General features: G+C 37.6%; 1 protein-coding gene across 1 annotated transcript in view; it reads right to left on the reverse strand.

Moving 5' to 3' along the window:
- LOC110161038 (potassium voltage-gated channel subfamily B member 2) overlaps nucleotides 1–21,760 on the reverse strand; it is a 90,679-nt gene extending 68,919 nt beyond the window's left edge. Inside the window, exon 1 of the mRNA XM_020925750.2 lies at nucleotides 21,176–21,760. Coding sequence (XP_020781409.1) covers nucleotides 21,176–21,760 — 585 coding nt within the window. The remainder of the gene's footprint in view (nucleotides 1–21,175) is intronic.
- Between the last annotated feature and the right edge of the window lie 1,998 nt (nucleotides 21,761–23,758).

Raw genomic sequence — 23,758 nt, forward strand, 5'->3', positions numbered from 1 at the left:
ATATGATTATGCCTTTAAGGATTTCTTTTTCTACTTTATCTGTCTCTATCACTTTGTTGCAATTCCTCTAAATGCCTAGCCCATCAATATTTCATATGGCAGTAATTCTCTTTTACTAAGCCTGCCCATAAGGAGAAGCACCGTTCTATGTGATACCAATAGAAATAAGTCATTTGCAAAGATTCTAAACTAGATCTCTCCACCTCATACATTTGGGCATTTCAGTATATTTCATGTACAAATATAATGACTTGACAAATAAGGTAGTTTATCCAAAAAGAAAAAGAAATTCACATTCTTGTCAGATCTCAAAAGTTAAGCAAAGCCAGGCTTGGTCAATATTTGGATGGGAGACAGCAGAATACCTGGTGCCACAGGGGGAGCCAGTAGCAGAAACTGCTGTTGTGTCCTTAGGCAAGATACTTTGCCAACATTGCCTAAGTGTTGGTAGTGATCTGAAGGGCCAATGCCAGATTGATCAGCAGCCTCACTTTCATCAGTCTATACCCAAGGGCAGCTGTCGCTACAATAGCATATAAATGGGACAGATATATAAATTGAATGCATTATTATTATTATTATTATTATTATTATTATTATTATTATTATTATTATTATTATTATTATTAAATATTTAAATTAAAGTGTGGTTGGAGTGTATGTCTTTGCAGCAGCCCACAAAGACCTATTCTTATCCATCAAGGCTAAACCATGGATGCCTGGCTAGTGAAGAGTACACACCTCTCCAGTACTTTACAAACATGGGAGTCTGGTCACCAGTTTCATTTCATGATTGACAGGTGGGTTTAGCCAATCAGGCACATGGATGTTCCATCCGTATCAAAACAAATATGACTACTAGAGAGGAAAAAGGAGAGGGAAAAAAGATCACAGGGCACAGACAAACATTCTGCAGAATTAATGAGTGAAGACTAAAATGCTGTTAGTCTGAAATGAGAGTGGTATGATTTTGTTAGTTCCCCATGCGTCACTGAATTAAACAAACCTGACTGCACAGCTCTGTCTGAGTTTGGCCTGAGATGCAGTGGAAGAGGTGACCTGACTGAAATCATCTGTATAGAATATACCGGGACAATTAGTCTGGGTCCCGGCCAAAATGCATGGCAAACAAATTTTCAAATTTCACTTATTCTTAGATCAGGATACATATTTTTAGTGTTAAGTTTTAAGATATTAAAATGTCTCAATTTACATATAGATCAAGATAATTCAAAAACGATTCAGAAAATCCAATGTTAGTTTGTTAGTTTATTTTCTTCAGCACGTTGGCGTATTCATTAATCATGTATATCATGGTTCATAAATAACACAAATATAAAGCATGTCTTATTTTGTCCAGTATTAATACTAAATGAGTATAGTTTTGATGCTAGTTTTGATATCAATTATGAAAAGAAAAAAAAACATGTTTTAAGTTACTACAACATTCAAATGCACTTTTTTCCCTGCAGGCTTTAGCTTTGCACGATATTGGCCGAGCTGCGTTCTTCTTGGCTGGTCAGAGCTTGCTGCATTTGCACTCCTCCTCTCCGCATTAGCACACACATGTAATGCACACAAGTGGGGGACACGCATGCAAGCTGTGGGTGTTTCACTAATGTAATCTCTGTGGAAAGCACCTCCTCCCAAACAGCTCTGCAGCATAACCAGGTCCTGTCACCACGCAGCAATCACAACAAGCCACTCACAAGAGGTCTGCCGCTGGAGAGGGCCAACATGTGTAATTGTATCAGTAGCATTGTTTTATAGTGGTGTCTCAACCGGAAAGCAAAAGGTTACATGGTGAAAATTATCTTCTTTTTTTTAATATACTTTATTGTGTCAAAGTTTTAGAAAAAATATTCTTGGTTGACATGACAGTAGACACAATACTTATGTTTTGTTTCTGTTTTTATCCACATTTTCTCCCCACCCTTGTGCTAAAATAAACATCTTAATATTGTAAATAGATATAACTAAATAGAAAATTATAACTTATCTTCTTGTTTCAAAAGGTGCACATACCTAATACAACACAATTAAAGACTTGTCAAAATGAAATATACAAAATATTATAATAAACAATGATATAAGGCAATGTTGAAGATGCTTAGTATACAGTAGTTTCAATAAATGCATAGTACAGACTTGTGGGAGGGGATGGGGGATAGGTGAAGGCATGGATTTTCTGAGTTCTTAAGCCTTAATCGCAGGAAAATACAGGGTTACTCAAACATGGATGAATCACTCAAATTACTATGTGACTAAATTCAGGAGGTGAAAAAAACATTGTAACATAGCTAAAGGCACTAAAAGTCAATTTTGCATAATGTCTCCTTTAAGATATTCACATGAGAAACCCCTTAAGACACATCAGTCAAAGGTAGATAAATATATGCAGTATCGAGCAAACTAAACTTCCTTACAGCAGGTTTGATTTACTTTTCATTTAAAAGTAGTATTTGTGAAGCACAGGCATGTCCCTGAGCTCGGTCACTCATTAAAGCGTGTGTGCCAAAAGGTGATCAGGCCAACAGGTTAATACTAAGCATCACTTAGACGTCTACTTTGAGAATTAGCTTCGCTTGTTGCACATACAGAATTAAAGAGCTTTAGGCCACAGGAAGCTGCAGTCCCAGAGAACACCAAGAATAAGCCCCTCCCTCGTTAGCCGACTGATTTGGCGTTATAACGAATCCACTTGTAACTCAATCTAATCTGAAGCATTCAAACTCATGATTTGATTGGTGGGAAATCTGAGCTGCTGCTGCATTACGGGGACATTATTTTGTGTCCCGGGAACGCCTGGTCGCCATGGGGATTAGGCACAGATCAGGTGGGATGAGATAGGGGAGGGGGGCGTGTGTCTGAACCAGTGGGACAGACAGGGCCATGGATTTATACCTCTCCACACCACTCTTAATCTGCACCAAGACACACTTGAGCTTTCAATTAAGAACACAAGTCATTTGAGTTTTTTTCAGTGCTCAGTAAGACAAATTACACAGCCTTGATTAAACCTCTCAGCCTCTTAAACAAAATAAAGCAGTGCATTCTCAGATTAATATTTATTATATCATTAAACATAAACAACATTGCAGTTGCAGTGAAGTCACGACTTTGCACAGGCTACATTACACAACACACACACAAACCAGTTTCTCAGCTTTGTCAAGCTTTATGGTTGTAAAAAGTAGTAAAACAATTTAACCAAGTTTCATTCATTTGATGATATGTGATATTAAGGGAACAATTTAACAAACTAAATCTTGCTTTACCAAAACAAGTATTCAGTATTGAGCTTGTTCAATTCCACCTCATGTGGATAGCATAAAACTTTTTGCTGAAAAGCACGTGGCGTCACCAGGCCAAAATACAGTACTACCACAGATCTGTGGAGAGGCAACCCTGTAAGCATGCATGGTTTTCAAGGTATTTTTTAACCATTAAAACACCTAATTGAATAGAGGCAAAATAGATAAGTTTAATGACATACTATGGAACATTGTAATAACTTCATGGCTCTAAACTTTAATTTATCAATTTTGTGAATGGCAGTATGTTCTGCTCATCACTGTGTCAAGGTGCTCCTTACAATAATACGGTTGAGTTACCCTCACAGTATCAGTGATGTTGGACACCAGGGCATGCAATTCAAAAACACATATTTCCACATAAAACACATGATATTTAATAATATCCTAACAGCATGCCAAGCACCCTAGCCACATTTTAAAATTTCACAGAGATTAAAGTCCAGAGTTTCATCGGGTGCCACATGTGAAGAAAGGGAATAAATGCATATTGAAGTATTAACATGGGACAACGAATCCGGCATCAAAGACTGGATGATTTACTGCCTCGCTTGATTTAATGCTTACTTTATAATCCGCATTAGTATTTTCTTCCATTCACAATAGCACTATATGTCCGAACGGGAGCTCCTAATCCCACCTCATATTAACCACACAAGAGGAAATCCAGAATCCAGGTTTTATTCTTAAAGCATGATTACATTCATACTCTGTGTATGTATGTGACTCTGTAAGAGGAGGGTTTCTCCACACATCTGCTGGGTCATATGTTACTAAGCTTCACTATGAACTGTAGCATCGTATTAGTAAACAATATCTGCCCAAAGCATATTCTGAATAACATTTGCTTTAGTAAATGTTTGCACAGATGCTGCAATATTAATCTGCATGAAAACTAACAGTAACAGTAGTAAATTGAGTGCATAACATCCCCTTTTATGAATAGACAAAATCCCTGTGAGAGGTGAGAAACTTGTCCAGATGACTTCCTCTGTTGTTACCAAGGGATATTCCTGGATCAATGAGGGATTTCAATGAACACAAAATCTATGCCAACATTAATGTAAGTGTATTATTTATTATTTTTGCAGTGTAATTTAGGGGAAATGAGCATTCTAGTGTAAAATATATACTAGAGTATAGCACATGGCAACACCTCAGCACTGTGGGATCTTGCGCAGACGCCAAAGGTTTGCCAAATACCAAATTGGCTGCTTTTTGTCTCTACTCTACTCAACAGTAAGAGTACTACTAACTGGAATGGAGCATCTATCAGCATTAGTCTAGACTTTACTCACTGCAATGCTAAAAGTGTGTTTGCAAGGTGGCCTTTAGATACTGTCACACTACTTAAGAGAAATTTATGGCAAAACAAGTATAATTTAAAAATCTTTAATGGGGCCGGTGCCAGGGAGCAGGGCACACCAAATCACACTGTTCCCAATATCTGTGTGATGGGCTGGTCGTGTAGGGGAAACACATATGGCAAGCTTAACAAAGCAAGACAGAGTGGAGGTACCAGCCCAGATGAATAGGAAACATGGGGGTAATGTAAAAGACAGGGTTTAACGGGGCTAAAACACAATAGGTAGTACTAGTACCAATGTAGCTGTAAAAGTGGTGTAGGGCACAATTCCAGAGTTGCTGTCTGACACTGGGCGTACAAAGTCAAACAAGACAGGTGGGCCCTTTCAGTGTACCATTCAATACCTGCGAGCCCTCCCATCGATTTCACACACATCAGCCCAAATGTCAGCACCCAAAAGACCACGCGCAGCCCGCAAATGCTAACACCAGAGCTGGGAGTGCTACAAGGAACAGGCAAGAAAGATGGGTATAAAAGTTCACCGGAATGTGCAAATACCCCTGAATGACAGAGCATGTTCAATTTACAATCACATTAAATGTTCAGATGTAAAAAGAAATATTACATTTTCCTATTTGAAACCAGAAAAATGGCTTAATCAAAGTGTCTTGATAGCAATTTTTTTATTTATCTTTTTTGTAATTTTCCAATCAGCATTAGATGATTGACAGGTACAATGTTTCATCTCTTTCAGCTATAGCTTTAGTTAGCATATTTTACACATTTGGATGAACTAGACACCAATTGCATTGGATAAATTGCTACAAAAATATAGCAGCAGCAATTTGCAATCTGATAACACAAAATTGTATCATATTTCATCACTCACCACAAAACATGCTGACTTTAAAATGGACATAGTCGTCATATCTAGATTAGCACCTGTAGTAAAAATCCAGCAACTTCAAAATGAATGTTTTTATTTTTCTTATTTTACTACCTCGTTAAAATGAATGGTTAATAATGGTGTCTGGTGTCAGGCTGAGAATACAGAGCGAGCACACCTGTTGTTTTGTCGCCAGATATAATACTGCTTCAAGCACTTTCTTGCCCATGCACCCATGACACTTACCACTGAGTGAACTTTGGCCTTTGGTCTTGGCCCGCTCATTGGCCAACTGCCACGGGATCTTGATGTTGGCACATTTGTGATCCACAGTGTCCCAGAGTCACCCCTATCCTGGTCTCTTTAATCACATCAGTCCACTCCAACGATATTCAGATTACACGAAAGCACAGATGAACCTCAAAAGAAAGTTCATAACATTTAATACTACGAGTTGTCTGGCTGTGAGATTACAGCAGTACATCCATTTAGGGAACACTATTTTGTCATATTAATTTTGGTTTTCAATTTGCTAAGAGTATTTGTTTGGAGCATAGAGCAGCAATAAAAAAAATGAATTATGTTATGAAAATTTCACCAAAATGGCATATTGTCACACACCAGATCACAATTCAGTTTTTATCACCATCAGTAGTTTGGAATAGGTTTTATTATCAACACACAATACTGCAACTAATCCAGGAAATGCAGTTTATAACATTTAAAACTCAACACTAAGAGTTGACTATTTATGAGATTAGAGCCCATCCATTTGTCGTATTAATTTTGGTTTTCAATTTGCTAATGTGAGGGCATTTACAACCTGAAAACAATGGGAGGTTCAGTAGAATGAGTTTTGGAGTCCATTGACAGCAACCTGGCATTTGTTTGGAAAGCGATAACACAGAAGAGCTGCTACTGATCTATGTGCTACTGATTTATGGTATTACAAAATAAACAAAAATGTATTAATATTAGTTGTGGCTTTTTGTGAACTGTAAAAATGTGAAAACACTAACTGCATGTATGAGTGGACATTTGGACAATACTATGCCAGGTATTGTCTGTCTCTCATTTGCCAAATCTATTTTTATAGTGGTATTGCTGGCTGTAAGATGGCAGCTGTTTAGACTATTGTATTTGCAATAAAGTTATTATCTATCCCAGCCAACTTATGCTTTGGTTTGTAAAACATTTCATAAGATAATTCAGTTTGAAATAAAACGTGAGAAAGTAAACAGGAGAGTTTGATCTGCTTTATAGCTGTATTTACTGAGGCTGTAGCAGTGATTTCTTGTCAACTGTCAGAGCTTACAACTTCAACCTCTCAACCAATCATCCATATATATTGACTGTCTCCTACCTTTTCAAACATTCTCAGCCCATCTCACCCTCACCAGAAGGACTAAACCCCCCCCCCTTTCCTCCTATTCACTAAAAGTGTCAGGGACGAATATTAAACCCATGTAACTTGCTGATCTATGTTATAATGTTGTTTTCTCGTTACAAGAATACCTGGAGTTGTGTTTTATTTCATTCAAACATGTTTAACACACAAACCCTGCACATTTAGGCTAAGTTCTACTCTCAGTCAGAAAACACTCTGTTCCACCTTGTGATGTCATGTTGTCAGTGCAGGAATTTCTGGTGATCAAAAGGTAAAAGGTAGCTGTTAACTTGAAAACTACCACTTCTTGACATTACATGGTGGAACAGAGCATTTTGAGCTTTGGAGATGAAGACAGATTTATATGTCTGAATGAAACAAATCAAGGGTCACTTCTGCATAAGATAGGACCTTTAGCAAATCTATAGACTCCCAATACTACTATAGACTCCTAATACAGAATTTATGATGAAAATGGTCTTAGTCAGCTTGATATTTGAAACTGCATGGACATATCAAACCATACAGCATTATATCATTTGAATAATAATAACATAACCTGCCATAAATCAAAGTGCCATGCATGCTTGGTCAGGATATTTCATTTCAATCGCGCTTCTTGCTTACTAGTCAAAATTTTAATTAGTAGATATTTTGACACTTAAGAGATAAATGAACAAAGACAGAGACTGTACAGTCAGCATCAGGTGACCAGGGAGTTTGCAGTGCATGGCCACAAATCCACATCTTAAAGTCAAAGACATCAACATGTCCTCTGTCACTTCCTGCGGCGTGAGAAGACATGGAGCAGCTGGTGATGAGACCCTCTGTGACTACGACATAATGTGACAGACACAGTAAGGTGTGTGGTTGAAGAGGATAAGTAATGATGTTTCTGACTAATTACAATGGATTATACTTAGAAAGAGAGAGAACAATGCTCATCTTTAATAAATATATTGTAATTTATTATGATTTTGTTGGTTTATCTTTTGTAAGCATTATGGCCTAAAAGTCAAGGTCAGCTGAAGGGCTTAGGGATATGACAAAAAGATATATATATTTTTTCTTCATGCTGATCCATCACAATTTTATGAAATTGACCGTGACTTAAAAATAATTAAAATGGCTTACATTTCCTCTCAAATAAAAAGACCAAAGAATATCTCAGAGAATTATCAATGACTGAATCTCGATCAAAAATCTATATTAAAATAACTTACTATTACAGAGTTAATATTAACAGCAATAAATGTACCTATTAGTGGATTAGTGGACTCTACTTAAGTCAAGGAATAGGGATTTACACCTAAAAATTGTATCTCAAATCATATCTGTTGCTGTACAATCATAATTTCAATTTTCTTTTTACATAACAGAACTAGTGAAATCACTTTATTACTCAATATAATCCTATCACAGAACCTGACACACACAACCGTATTAAGTATAACACAAAACCTGAACCTGAACCAGACCAGCCAGGCGCCATAACATGACTGCACCGACACTGCAGTAATAGGAATCTCTTGCTTGTACATTTGCATCAGGGTTTGGTTGTGGGGGCCGTGGTACCAGCTGCTCTGCCTCTCACACAGCCTGTATAGAGATGAATGGCTCCCTGGGTGTCGATAAGTCACCAAAGCTCACACACAAACGACACACTCACGTCACCATAGAAACTACACAAACACACATTTTATACCAGGAAGTACCGCAAAGTCATTCCTTCTTATATTTTCTGCTCCAATCAAGGGTATCCGTTTTTATAAGTCTTAAATGCATGATGGATTCAGTTCAGGCAGCCAGAGTCTTTTTTAATATGAAGAAGTGGTTTGTATATGGAAGACACAAGAGCAGGCAGCGAAAGAACTTAACCAACAGCAGATGTTGAATTATAAACATTACAAAGACAGAGGATATACATTTTGGGACTATGTGTATCACTCGTTCAGAGGTGGAGTGTATGGTGATATTTTTCCTTATTAAGTAAAGAATGTCTAAGTAGAAGCATTTAAATTTTGAGTATCTTAAATATGTGTTCTCTAAGGTCAAATAACAAAAACAATGCAAAACTTTTAGCGTATGAAGAAGCGAACTAAGGGAGTGTGACATCACCCATAGCATTCGGCTCCAGTCAAATGAAGCTCACAAGGCTAGCAAATATAGGAGCGATTTTGGAGCCAAGTTCCATATTAGGAATAAGAATTTATCTAAGGACAAAATAGTTAATCAGGATCATGTACAGTGGGTTAATAGGGACATTTTAAGACAAAAATGATGAGGCTGACTGCTCCAATCACATAGGTTTGATGGCACCTCATGCTCACTTCTTATTTGGAACATTTGGAATATATACAGTCTACAGTCTTGACCAAGTCTAGTTCACAATCTAGTCCATTGCTCCTGACAAGATGCCCAAAATTGCAATGATGAATGGGTCAAATGCAGAGGACACATTTCCCAATAGAAAAATCATCTTGTTTTAAAGGGGGTCCTGTTTAAAACAAGATGATACATCTCAAGGGGCTATTCCTCCTACTAAACAAACAAGAAACACATAAAAAAGTGTATGAAAAACAAATTAAAACATAATTTAAGCCACCCACCACATCCCGTCAAATGTTCTTTGAGCATTACTTGCAACTGGAAAAAAAACTGTAGTGACTGAACGATAAATGTCAAAAGCATGCCCCCAAACAATGACTTTCTGATTGCAAAACCAACATACAACCCACTTGGCACTGCCCACAGCACAGGAGACTATTTTTGTAAAACTGACAATTTATGAAGTCACTGTTTGTGAGGGGTAGTGGAAAAGAGACAGCATGTGGAGAAAACATCATACATCTGACTGCGCTTTGGCCCAACCTAAAACTAGCTCAGCACTATATGTAGGCTCAGATGAAGAGGCTGTTAGCGCGGGTTTGAGATGTGTACCATGCATGTGCACAGGAGTGGAAGACTGGCTCTCCCCTTCTAGTGTGGAAGTATTTGTTTGTGTGCTGAAGGCGAGCGCTGGAGCACGTAATAGACCCGGTGTTCATAGCATTTAGAATGATGACTCCATTCTGGCCGTGATATCCCAGACACTTTCCCAGGCCAGCTGTGATGTGGTCCAACAAGAAAACAGCAGAGAGAGCAGGCCCCACAGGACAGGGGCACAGGTAAATAAGGAACACAAATTGTCACTGAAGACGGGAGTGAAGGATCGCAGCAATAGTCCACTACTAACATCCACTATGCTTTATGCACCAGTGATGCTAACGCTAGACCTGGGGCTTTTTCCAATTTACATTTTATTTCTGCTCTGCCAACAGTCATGATGGGTTCAGTTTAAAAATAACACCATGATGAAAAGTGTTGGGCCAAATAAAGTTCATGATTAGGTGAGGTGTAGTATACTGGCAAGATGCATTCCACAATATTATTTGGTCTACTATGTTAACTAAAGTAAAGGAGTTACCATAAGGGAACTAATGTGAGTTTGAAGGAACAGCAAAAATAAATAAATACATACTACTACTACTACTACTACTACTACTACGATTACTACGACTACAATGACTACTACGACTACAACTACTACTACTACAACTACTACTTTTTTTCCCTTCTCATTCAATTTTTTTTGTTTTCCTTTATAATCATACCAACTAATAATGTTAACAAAGGCACAAAAGTTTATCATTTATGATCATAGAAAATAAATCACAATGAGAATGAAAAAAATGTAAGAATATTTTTTGTTTTTGTTTATGGTTGTACAAACTAATACTATTGTTAACGAAGGCACAAAAGTTTATGGTAAAAGGTAATATTAAAGAAAATGTTAAAGAAAAGCAAGTGTTCAGTTAAAAGCCATGGTTTACTTGAGAAGACAGTAGCTCCACTACTACTACAACTGTTGTTATAGGTCACTTAAGTAAGTTAAGCAATCTGCTTTTTCTGAAATTTCACACATCAGTACCTGATGATGGTTAAATACACTTGTCATTCACTCAGGGCTTTCACTCGCAAAAGAGCTGCCTTAAAAAGAAAAGAAAAGTACTGAATTATGGTATTGTAAAATCACAATTATATATTATATCACCATATTGCCCAGCCCTATATTGGAGTAGGTGATATTCTCAAAACACTCCTTAATAATTTATTATTTAGTAGGCTGCAAGTTAACCAATTCAATCAATGCTCCTGCTTGATTCACCAGGGCTGTTAAAGCTGCTTCTCAAGTACCAAAAATTTTAAATTGTTTTACAAAATTATTAAACAATCACAATCCTTGTTGTCTTGAGCTTGTATTTGCAAAAATGACTAAAACTGATATGAAAAGTAAGAGTATTGGGTGTTGTCTTGGTGATGACAGTAGAATTCCTAATGAGCTTCTGCAATCAAGCCTCCTGCACCATCTGTCCCCTCATTAGCCCTGGCTTGTACTAACCACTGTGTTTACACTAGACTTGAGTTTTTTGTTTGCTCGGCACTCGTTCACTGGAATACAAATGGGCCTGTTGTTCCCCATCTGCATCTCTATAACTTTATTAACATCCAACTTCAGACACATGCATTTGTTGAGGGACTATCCATGCTTAAATTCCACCATGCAGTAACAATGGCAATTAGGGCTGCAAGATTAATCGCACACAAAGCGAAAGAGCTACTTAAATGGTGGTAATTAGCAAATCACAAATACTGCAATTATTTAAGTATGAACATTTCTTCTGCAAGTAAGAATGATCCTTCCTTATTATGTAAAAAACTACTGACCCTGTAGTGTAGACTTATAAAAATATGTCCTGAAATGGACAGGATTCTTGTATTAGTTTGTCAGTTGAGTTTTCTGCCTTCTTTCAAATTAAGTGAAGTGCTCCTGGATGTCTTTTAAATGTGAACAATGAACAGAATCCTGCTATCAAATCATAAATCGCATACCAAATTGTAATCATAATATTCTACAGAAAAATTACAATTAGATTTTTTTTTTTCCAAAATTGTGCAGCCCTGATGGCAAAAATGGAAGCGTTATTTGTGCCATAAAAACAAAATGACGATCAATGTCTTTTACATTTTACATGTCTTTTTTCCATCACAGACATGATAACAACACTGAAAAGAATCTATCATTATTGTCAAGTGCATTCAGTAGCTTTTTCAATGCGCTGTCTTCAACTTTTTCTTTCTGTTGGACTGGACAGGCTCCCCTCTCAACCCCGCCATGACACTCTGAGATACTAGGGCGTACCAGGATCAATACTGGGGTGGCAGTGTCCTAACCTTGTCTTCATTTTGAATACGGCCACAAGAAAACTCGACAGAAACATAAATGAGGACAAGTCAATCTCTGTAAAAGCTTAGGCAAGTGTAATGTAAGACTGCAACGGAAGGCACATGTTTCTCAGAAGCAAGGCAAGATAAATACAACAGTGCGATACTTTGTATGTTAGAGCCTTTGTCGGTGTACATTCTCAAAATCTAGCAGTTATAAAAGCCTGTTACAAAAGAAGGTATACATGGCTGAAATGTTAAAATACTTAAGAGCTTAATTATTCAAAAAATATTCAACATTTTCAACCAAATAAATGCATATATAGTATTTTTACATGGCATGTTGAGATTCAGCCATTTCTAATTGTTAACGAATGAATGAGTGGTCCACAGTCACTACTCTGTCAGTAAAAGCATGAGATTTGGAGCAGAGTTTATATTTGGAGGGAAAAAATGTACTTGTATATTTTTCACTATGAGAAAAGAGAATGTGAGTTATTCCAAGGCAAAAATGTCCTGACATATGAAGAATTACTATCTTTTTGACCAAGTCCTTGTTAATAATTTCATACTGACTTATATTAACCTGTACTGAGGTGATAGAGGTGGACAGACAACAGCCTTTAAAGGGATATTTGTATTACTAATGCCCGTACCTCTGCCCATGAAGCTGCAATAGAAGAACTCATGGCACCAATAATCTTATCTGATTATGATTGAAGGGGATTTAGGTGCTGCCTAAATGCTGCTAGCCTGCGCTGATTAGAGGCTGGGCTTATATAACTACTGCAGACAGAGGAAAATGAAAAAACACAACTTATAATAGCAACAAATGTTCAAGTATCAATGCATTATCCAAAAACCTTAACCTTGAGGAACACCATAACTATTATATTCCATTGCCATGTTAGTTTAAAATGCAAGGTCAGTTTCTATTGGGCAAAGTCCAAAAAGTACCTCGAAGCTCTCCCATAAAATGCCAATGCATATTTATCACTCTCAGACTGACCACAAAACATCCAGAGATGAAAGGGCTGTAATGATGTGGAAAATGGACAAGCTGCGCAAGTGTGACCCAGGATAAACATTTAATAAGTTCACATTAAAATTACATGTCTTATATACATGCATACATTTGGGTGTACAACCCTTTAATCTCATACAAGTGGACAAAACACTACATATTAATAGTAAATTAGGATGAAGGTAGCAGGGTCCAGCAAGTACATGTCATTACTGATGCACCCACACCAACCCTATACACTCATCTTTTTAACTCTTATGATTTAACAGTAGTGAAAAACAAGTCAAATACCATCACTGATAGTATCAAAATAAAAACTCTTTAGTTTTAACAGAATAGCATTTCAGTCTAACCTCTATACACAAAACACGTGCTGTGCCTAATGAAGCTTTGAAAATGATCTGCATATAAATCTATGAATTCACATCTGCCTAACAATCACAAGATGCCTCATTAAAATAGTGAACTTGAGATTTTGTTACACTTCTAATCAAATATCTATGTTAAAACTGAATAACTACATCATCAAAAGCCTTACTATAGCATGAAAAAAGATTTAACTCACAATGAACAAATACGTTAACTAGAAAAGCACTCAGAGAGCGCAGACCTCTGCCAAGGACTACCCCCATTTTTTATATAAATTGTGATAAAATCAGTCTTCTGGATCAGATCCGGATCAGCCTTTGGAATATGAAAGAGGATCCCATTGTCCATCCCTGAGTCAAATTTCATGGGGTTTGGTCAATAATTAACCGAGATATTGAGAAACAACATTTTTGGCCCCATTTACCACAGTGTTAACTAAAATTTCAAAGTGATCCAGAATCCAGGATTTCTTCCGGATCACCCCCAAAATGAAATCAATTCTTCCTTGTCACATTTCCAACAAATCCTGAAAATTTCATCAAAATCGGTCCATAACTTTTTGAGTTATGTTGCTAACAGACAAACAAACAAACAAACAAACAAACAAACAGACAAATGCCGGCAAACACATAACCTCCTTGGCGGAGGTAATAAGTATGATTCAGAGTTAGTAACTTAGTTAGTAACAAAAAAGTACAGAGGAGTGGGTATATGCTGGTGGCAGTGAAAACAGAAATTGATTGGCCATATGAAAAATAAGTGATCAAAGATTCTTCAAAAATGCATGAATCACTCAGAACAGAACTCTGAGAGGGTAAATGAGAAGGGAAAACAACTATAATATGGTTAAATGTCCTGAAAAGTCCATTTTGCATAATAGGTCTAAGTAGTTACTAAGCCTGAATCATTATTAATTCTTGCTGTATTGCAGATATTGTAAAGTGTTACCTAATCAACAATTACAATAGTGTTTCTATCAATTTCATCCTCCATGTTGCTCTACCCCTGCCCTACCTCTTTCTGTGCTACATCAATACATATACACAAAGCTAACTACTTCCTTCAGGGTTGTAAAAAGCCTTTAAGGAAATGGATGGAAATGGAGAGTGGGAGCCCGCTCAAAGTGCACTACACCGCACATTGCTGCGACCCTTAATGAATTTTCCCCCTGCACTTCATAATACCGAATATTACCATTGTCATTTCTGCCATCAAACCCATCAGTCTTCCACTAACTATAACAAATGAGTCAAGCAACAACAATCAAACAATTTGTGGCGCACATTAAGACAGATGACATGGCTGACATTTACAAGAATCAGAGGTGTTGGATGGAGGACTTTTACTATTGCATTCTCACTTTGTGTCATCAGAAGCAACGCGTGGGAAGACCAGGCCTTTCCAACTACGTTCAAGACATTTTAGTTTATCAGAAAAAGCATGGAGCAATCATCTCAATTCATATCAGGAGAAAATACATAGAAAACAGAAGTAATAATATTTTTCTTTCATCTTATGTGGGTTTTACAATAGCTCTAATACAGATCAAGACTAGAGATCGACTCATGTGGGACTTTTCTCTTCTGATTGTTCAACATCTGAGGAAACCAATGGCCAGTAAGTTCTGCCGATATTTAAGCAGGGCCGATTGTGATTATTTTACCCAAATTCTGTAATTTAAACTACAACCTTTCCCAAAGACCTGTTTTACCAGAAACCTTAAAGTTATCTCTTTGCACTAAAGCGTTGAGATAAAGATTTGTGTGTATTCTTTAGGCAGCACGTCAGTCAAAACCAAAACAACATATTGGTCTTTGCTGAAGATATCCTAAAAGGGGCATGGAGAGAGACCAATACATCAGTAAATGATAGTATTGGTTTATCTCTAATGAAGACCATTCCCAAACTATTTAAAAAATTTTCACTTTTGTCATACTTTTGTCATAAGATTTTTGTTTGAATAATGATCTACTTTCAACATAAGTCAATTAGTCTCTGGGCATTGATTTTTTGACAACCCTTGTCAGGCAAAATTACTATTTATTCTACAATTACTTTTTGATGATGTTGTGACTGCTTACAACAAGCAAAATCAACTTCAAGCTTTACAGAGAACGGATCACTTCACAGGAGGGGGAGTGGGATCAGTATGCAATTTGTCCTTGAAAATAAATAGTTAATGATAGAGACCAAACAATTCAAGGATTCAAGATGACGTAAGGCAAATGTAACCACACATTACAGTCACGACTACCCTAAAAGTCAGGATTTGCTTTTTTACACTTGACCCAATAGTAGTTTATATCAAATAAAATCAACAGTTGATGATATAACTGTTTTGCTGATGTAATAATGAATTAGTATTTGTGGAGTTCTCAGTCTTCTGCATCATGCCTGGTCTTTCTGTGAATGCGCCACGACAATTATTCAATGTGAACTCTGCTAGCTAACAACTCCGAGCATTCATTTACGACTACGGCAAATAGCCTGACTCATATGTTAATGCCTGGACGCTCTCTAAATCACTGGTTTTATGGGGAAAAGTTGGATGTTTATTACGTCTTTGAATTTTGCTCATTTTTTTCTGAGGATTGCATGTCATATACGATTACATATTACAAACAGTAGATCTTAATAGTCACATATTCACATAGTGCTGCATCAGACACCCCAAAGCAATGTTGTTTGGACAGGGCTTACTTATATTAGCTTGTCATAAGTGTATTTGTTGTATGGCTGAGGCACTGAGTCACTGTAAATAGAGACGATGGGGACAGCACAAATCCTTCTGCTCTAGAATCAAGGGTGACATGTTTGGCTGTATTAACTGAAATTATAGCCTCAAGTAGTGGGACAATATGAGCTAGCTATTTCTCAGCTTGACCAATGCCACAAGCTACAGTGCATGGCTCATCGAATAGCAAACAGTGAGAGCTATGATGTGTTCACTGGCAAATTTTCAGCATCTGCAAGACAGAAATGTACGGTAAGCAGATCACATTACAGGTGTCAAGCACAATGTATATGCAGTTTGTATCAAAATAAACAACAGAGCTCCGATGTACTTGGTAAACACTAAGATGCCAATACATAATACAATATTGTGTTTAGGGCTGCAACAGTGAATTAGAATAACAGTGGCTAATTAACTGCTAAAATAATCATGACTAATTTAATAATAATTATCTGAACTATTCAAGAAGTTGTGTGTGTGTTTTTTTTATTCACACATGTTTGAGTAATCATTTATTATTAGTATGTCTAATTATTTATTATTAGTATGTCCAAAGCTCAAAATGCTCTGTTCCAACTTGTGATGTCATCACTAGTAAAGATTGGCAATTCCAGGGCTGAAATCATCCGAATAATTCTAGTGAAAGTGTATAGTTTAAAAACACTGTCGAACACTTCCTCTAGTACGACATGACATCGCAAGGTGGAGTGTTTTCTGTTTGGGAAAAGAACTCAGTCTAAATGTCTAGGGTTGAGCATTAAACACTTTATCTGCATTCACAATGCTGATTTATTTGGTTAAAAATTTGGCAAAAAAACAATTGCCGACTTTATTAGATGTAGCCAAAGCGTAAACAAAGCTCCTGCGTTCCCCTCACATGACTCCTGCACTCAAAATCAGTGGTAAAAAGACATAGCATTAGCCCAGGGCCCTCTTTGTTTTTGACCATTTCATTCATTATTTAGTGGAAAAAAGGTTTGCAAAGATCAGCATCTTCAGGGCTCCCTTACAAGGCTGAATCCATTACATCATTCTGTCCCTGGAGTTTCTTGACAGTCTCATGCCAACAGTGAGTATGACTGATATTGTACACCATTACCACTGATAGCAATAATGAATTAAAATGCTAGTTGCAAAAATCTGACCTTATAGCGTTAAAGTAGAAAATGCAACTACAAAATCTATATAAACACACAATAGCATATGGTATTAAAAGCTATATTAAGAAGATACTAGGCCTGTCATGATAACACATGTTGAAGTGCAATGTAATGATTCTGAAAGGATTGCATGTCATATACAATAAACGTTAATATTGGAATGTATTTTTGATCTATACCACTTTCACAATAATCTTAAAGCAGGATAATTACAGTAAATCCTTTTCATGAATCGTGTTCATCTGCGAACGATAAGTCGATATAGTAATTATTGTGACAGGCCAGAAGATACATACAAAAAGATCTTGTGTGGACTGTATTATTAAGGGCTTCAATCTTAAAGTTTACTGACTAACTGTTGAACAATGAGTGCTGAAGAAAGTAATGTCTGCCTTTGTAAGTGACACTTTATAAAGTACTGTAAAATATAACTTGCATTGAAGCAAAGAAGATGCAGACATAAAATCACTGATGTCTGCATGTAATGTTTGACAAAACTAGTTTAATTTACTGTCATTCTGACACCACAATGCTAATAAACACTCTTTGTTTAGAGAGATTTTCAGCATTAAATCATATTACTTTCTTTTATTTTTCCATGTGGCCTTATATCTGTGTAATCCCTCTGTCATCCTGGTATGTTCCATAGTGGTCCATGGGCATATTTTAGTCTGTGTGCTCTTATACTTCTGTTGCAGCTCAAGATCATTCTAAAACTAATCCGCAAAGGTTATTTTCTGTCCTGTGTATGTGACTTCTCTTGTACTGATGCTTGCTCATATCAGTATCTAGTTTTGATAGTAGTTTTATTATTAGATTCTGATGTTCAATACTTTTGACAACCCTAACTGTCATATTAGTCATAGATGATATTAAATGTATTTGCTTTCTACAGTTTTTGCTATTTTGTTGGAACAGCACACGTCACAGCTTGAGCAAAACCAAGAAGGTAAGTGTTAACCTTTATTACAGCCCTGAGTACCATATACCAACACATTGTCCTCTAGTATCTCTTTGGGACAGACTTGGGAGCACAGAATGCTTTCCAGGGAAGACTAAAGAGTATTCCAGGTTGTATTTGGCAAGACGTTCAGGTGCAGTTGCACAAAGCGCACACACATTTTCTTCTAGTCAAGGGCTTTCAAGGGTTCGATGTACCCCATAAAAGGCTTCCCCAACCTCAGGGACCTCCCATCTGACAACCGAGTCTATTTCCAAATACACTTTTAGCTTCAGATAACCTTCAAGAATAAACCATTAAAATCACATTTACTCTGCAACAGAGATCAGAGCGTGATATGGGCCTGGGGTGGGAGTTCCCTCTAAGATAAAACAGGCTTTCCCCAAGACCACATAGGGGAGGATGGCAGAGATAGACATGGAAAGAAAAAAAGTAAATCACTGTAAGTAGCAAGCAGATTTTGAATGATTGCAAAGCTGCCATCACTGCTCAGAAATAAATTACATATCGGCAGGATCCTTACATGTGATTTGTGAGACGTGTAACTGCACCTATGGACGATGGGCGCTATTAAGTTAGCTGTCCTTGGAAGGCACAAATCACACTGAAGCAATATGGCTGAACACATGATAACATAACTCCAATAGCTCCATGTATTAGATTGCGGCGTAAATAAAACGTTTCTGGGGTATATTTTAAGATCTGTAAAATGAGTTGAAGTACTAGTAGCAGTGAAATTGGTAGTGACTGTATGTGGACAGAGTATATTATTACATTGTTTTGAGTCCCCAACGCACTGAGGACAAAAAGCTCAATAGTATGACTACATCTGATACAATATTACAAATTACAAAATAAATAACAGTTTATATAGTGAAAATGTTTACAAAATTTTAGAACTGGGTTTTGCGAACACAATTGATTTATAAATAACTCACTTTTTCAGCTCAACAAACTCATCCTTAATGCAGTAGTAAGCAGACAGTTAAATCTTATAAGCTATAACTTGTCAATTTATAATGAATTTAATCTATACATTTGTATCAGTGTTCTTATTGCCAAGAGGTCCTGTCACATTAAATTGCTGTATCGATATTCTGAGAGCAACCCTAATTCCTTGACGGAAATTATTAAGTATGTGGTAACAAAATAGTATAGGTGCCAGCAGTAGCAAATAATGAAAGAAGTAGTAGCAGTTTATTCTTGTTGCTTTATTGTTCTTGTTAGTTAAATTGGTTAAAAAAGATCTTTTCCCAGAGCTTTTCCACAGTTTCCTACTAGACATCAGGTGTAAGTTGTCCCTGTCACACACACATACACAGGGCCCATGTTTATGATCCCCTGACATGGAAGATAATCCCGTCCAGCCCTGCCCCGGACCACTCCGTGATGAGAGCAGGATACTGGAGACCCAACGTAAATTACCGCTGATTGGATTTCATCAGGACTGACCTACCTAATGAAACTCAGAGGTAGAAGGAGAGAAGGGGGTGGAGCCTATGGACATGTTATAATTCTACCAGACCTTGACATTGCCATATAATCTGTATCACTATATGTTACCTACAGCAATAACAGGCAATGCTTCGGATGAGTATGCTAAATAAATACATTAGAGCCAAGGTAAATGGCCAATAAAGATGAAAGCAGTGAATGAACCTGCAGCAGACAGGTCATATTGACTTGTAATTTTGCTGCATCACAGAAGAGATGAAAATCCAATGTGAGAGGTATACAGACATACGATACCACTGCTGTACAGAACGCTGCTCTTCCTTCGATACAAGTCCAACGCAAGCTGCTTTCACAACTGAACTATCCAGAAAACGAACAAAACTGCAGAAAATAACATGAGTCACAGAAAGTCTATTTTTAACATAAAACACACACTTAAAAACAAAATCAACTTCAGTAACAGTTGCATACGCAGGGATATCTGGTGCATGTGGGCACCACCAACTGAACTGCTATTCACACAAGCAAAGCAGTAGTCACGTCTGCCAATTATTTTGTCAAAGCAGTGATTTTTAATGTAGCTCCAGCAGAGATCCAAGTACAAACATATCAGCACTCAATCTGTCAGAAAGCCATGTCTGTTACTGTTACCCAACGAAGAGAGATTCCTGAATCAATTTCTTGGAATAACAGCATGACAAAAGGTGATGATGTCAAAGGCTGACGCAAGTACAGTATGTAAGGTTTTTAATCTACGAACCAGGATTATAGTTGGGATTAAGATTTGAATATGCAGCACTGTGCAAAACTTTTAAGTGAGGTGAGATGAGTTGTTTGTATGACTCAGTCGTTTACGTGTTTTCTTATTGTTTCAAAATGTGCATATTTTAGAGGCTAACGTCACAATCTAAAAGAATATAAAAACGCAAAAACATCAATACCATTTATATTTTTGCTCTCTGTTATTACATTATATTGTGATTTCTGAGGTACTGCATCCAAATAATTTCCCTTGTGGATCAATAAAGTTTGTCTAAAGTCTAAAATTCTTTGTTGGCATTTTTGATTCAATTTGATTTGATTCAAGCATTTACCCTTGAACTAAATAAGACAGGGAGGTCTGTCTTCACCATTTTGAGATAGGACCAGTGCTGTGAATAGGTCCATACTCTTCTTTTGTGCAGTGTAACACCTGTTGTTGTTTATATCCATAAAAACAATCTTTTCATTTGCTCAGTACTGTTGTTATCAAGATGTGTTGTCGTAACATGATCGGGAGGATGGTGTGATGACACTTTCTATCGCTGCACTCACCTTAGCAGCCACAGAGGAGTTGGGTTTCTCCAGGAGATCCCAGAGTTTCTTCCTCTTGTCCGGGCAGCAGGTGTTATCAAACTCCCCCTCTCCTTCTCTATCCCGCATCGTCTCTGCTTCCCTCCTCAGCTCCTCATTCATCTGCTCCTTCTTCTGGTGGTACCTCGCCTGGCAACACGACTCCAGGTAGATCTCATCAATGCCCCAGTAGTCCAACTCTTGACCGAATGACAGGGCGCACATCTCCTCCATCATGTGCAGCTTGCCCGTGCGGTAGAAATTCAAAATTGAGGTGAAGGCTCCTGGATGTCTGTCAAAGAAATATTCATTTTCATTCAGGCTGTAGTCATCGCACACCTCCATTAGGGATTCGTGGGTGTTGCAGTCACGGAGTTTGCCCAGTCTGGTGCGGGGCAAGCGATCCAGGGTCCGCCATAGGACTTCATGGTTGAGCCCCCCCACGTTGAGGCGAACTCTGCGCGATTTTGCCTTGGTTCGGATTATGTCGATAGGCTCCGGGGGTATGGATGGGGTAGTTCTGAGGTTGCTAGGCTTCGGACTCACTCCGCCTGTCTTCTCAGCCATGGTTCACAAATGGGATGGTAGACTTTCAATGGATACAGATGTTGCGATGTTAAGAAAACTCAAGAAGTTATGTCGGATCCACTTTAGGCAAGACCCTCCATGGCTGGAAAAAAAAAAAAAAAAAAAAAAAAACACAGAGAAAAGATTGGAGCGGTGATGACAAATCCAAAATATGCCTCTTATGAAAGCCAGCGCTGTCACCTGTTACTTGGGTATTATTAGAAACACACAAACAGCAGTCACACTACAGTAGCTGCAGTATTGATTGCTTTTATTTCGTTTCTAAAAATGTATTGGGACCCAAATCAATAATTTAGCGTTATCAGTCAATATGGCTGGGTTGCTTTTCACTCTTTCACTCCCCCCAGAGCTCTTGCTTGCTGCTGTGGGAAGGCAATGAACTCACCAAAAGCCTTCTGCAGCTTCCATCGCTCAAAAATACAACAGCATGGAGGTTAATAGGATTTTAAATAACTATTTTTATGCAACTTTGTGCTGTTAAATATTTCATTAACACTGGAATAAATCACAGCATATATTCCATTTAAGCATGTCCAGGTTTACGCAATTATATATATTTTTTCTCACTAAAAACTCAATACACCATACTGGTAGTCTGTTCTGTTGACAGTGCAGAGTTCTTTACACGCAACAGTTTTAATCACGTTTGACACCATCGTTAACTAAAGCCTATAGGCACAATTTTGCTCTGCATTGTTGAAGAAGGCTTTTCGTTTCTCTGCAGTCTTATAAATTAAATTGGAGACATGTTTTAGCATATAAAAGAGCACCTTCTATGTAATTAAGCAACACGGGCAGCGCTGGAGAAGGTTGGGACCTGCTTTAAATCTTTCCAAAGTAGTAAACACAAATAGTCGCTCTCACCTTGCCGAGATAAACCACGTTGTGCATGCAAACTCTTCTTTTTTCCAAGGGGAGAAGAGATGAAAAGGGAGCCGGAATCCCCCTCTAGTCAAGCGGCCACCGGTGAGTGCAGTCCGTAGACGCGGCGAAAACGTGGGTCCCTCATTTTGTAGTGGAAAAATCTCACGGGATAAAACTGCCGCGAACCGTTTTGTTTATTTCCTCATATATAGTAAAAAGCTTTGAGATGTTTTCCCAACACAAACATTGTCCAAGAGTCCTAGCTTCATCCAAAAAAGAGAACGCGTGAGCGCAGAGGTCTGTGCTCGCTCGCTGTATCGCTGTGGATCTGCAGACGTCGTGCGCGTAAAGGCAACGGCAAGGAACGGGATAAGCAAACTGCAGAGTGTCCCGTTGTACACTAGGCGAGGAGGAGCAGAGGGGCGCGCAAGGGCTGCACCACTTCCCATCATCCCTCAAATACAGCGCTCAAGCCAAACACACGAGGACTACAGCTGCAACACGTCTCCACAGCAAAGTTGTCACGGACGCACAAACACGCAAAATAGTTAACCAATGCTACCAAAGAATTCATGGCAACAGTTACGAGTGCCATAGCGGAATGTATGAACAGAAGCTCATACTGGGCAATGTTTGTCATTATATTGTTAGGGGTGCAACGATTAATCGGGCTAATCGTGACTATATAGTATTATTGGCAACTATAGTCGACTATTAATGTAAATACAGAACCCAAAACACACACCATAAAGAAATTGTAGAAGAAAGACAGCGGCATAAGGCTAATAAATCAGTGTCAAAAAATAATAAGCAATTTCAGATTTTCATCAATAATACAGTTTATTCATAATTGTTCTCTATCTCTAAGCCTTTCTGCCGCAATATTTTATCATTTGGTAAATATTTCTCAATCTCAATGTACAACAAAAATGAGGCTGACTAAACAGTTACTACTTGATTTGGTTATTAGGGTTTTAGACAGCATAATCTAAAACTAAGAAATCTATCATTTTGTTTGATACACATTTCATTGAGAACATGGCCATCAACACAAGGTCATTTTAATATAATATAACTGAGGTTCTATCATTCACCATCATGTATTATCAAATA

This window comes from Boleophthalmus pectinirostris, unplaced genomic scaffold, assembly GCF_026225935.1.
Source record: "Boleophthalmus pectinirostris isolate CB_2022bp ecotype Guang Dong unplaced genomic scaffold, ASM2622593v1 HiC_scaffold_15, whole genome shotgun sequence".
Classification (NCBI taxonomy): domain Eukaryota; kingdom Metazoa; phylum Chordata; class Actinopteri; order Gobiiformes; family Gobiidae; genus Boleophthalmus; species Boleophthalmus pectinirostris.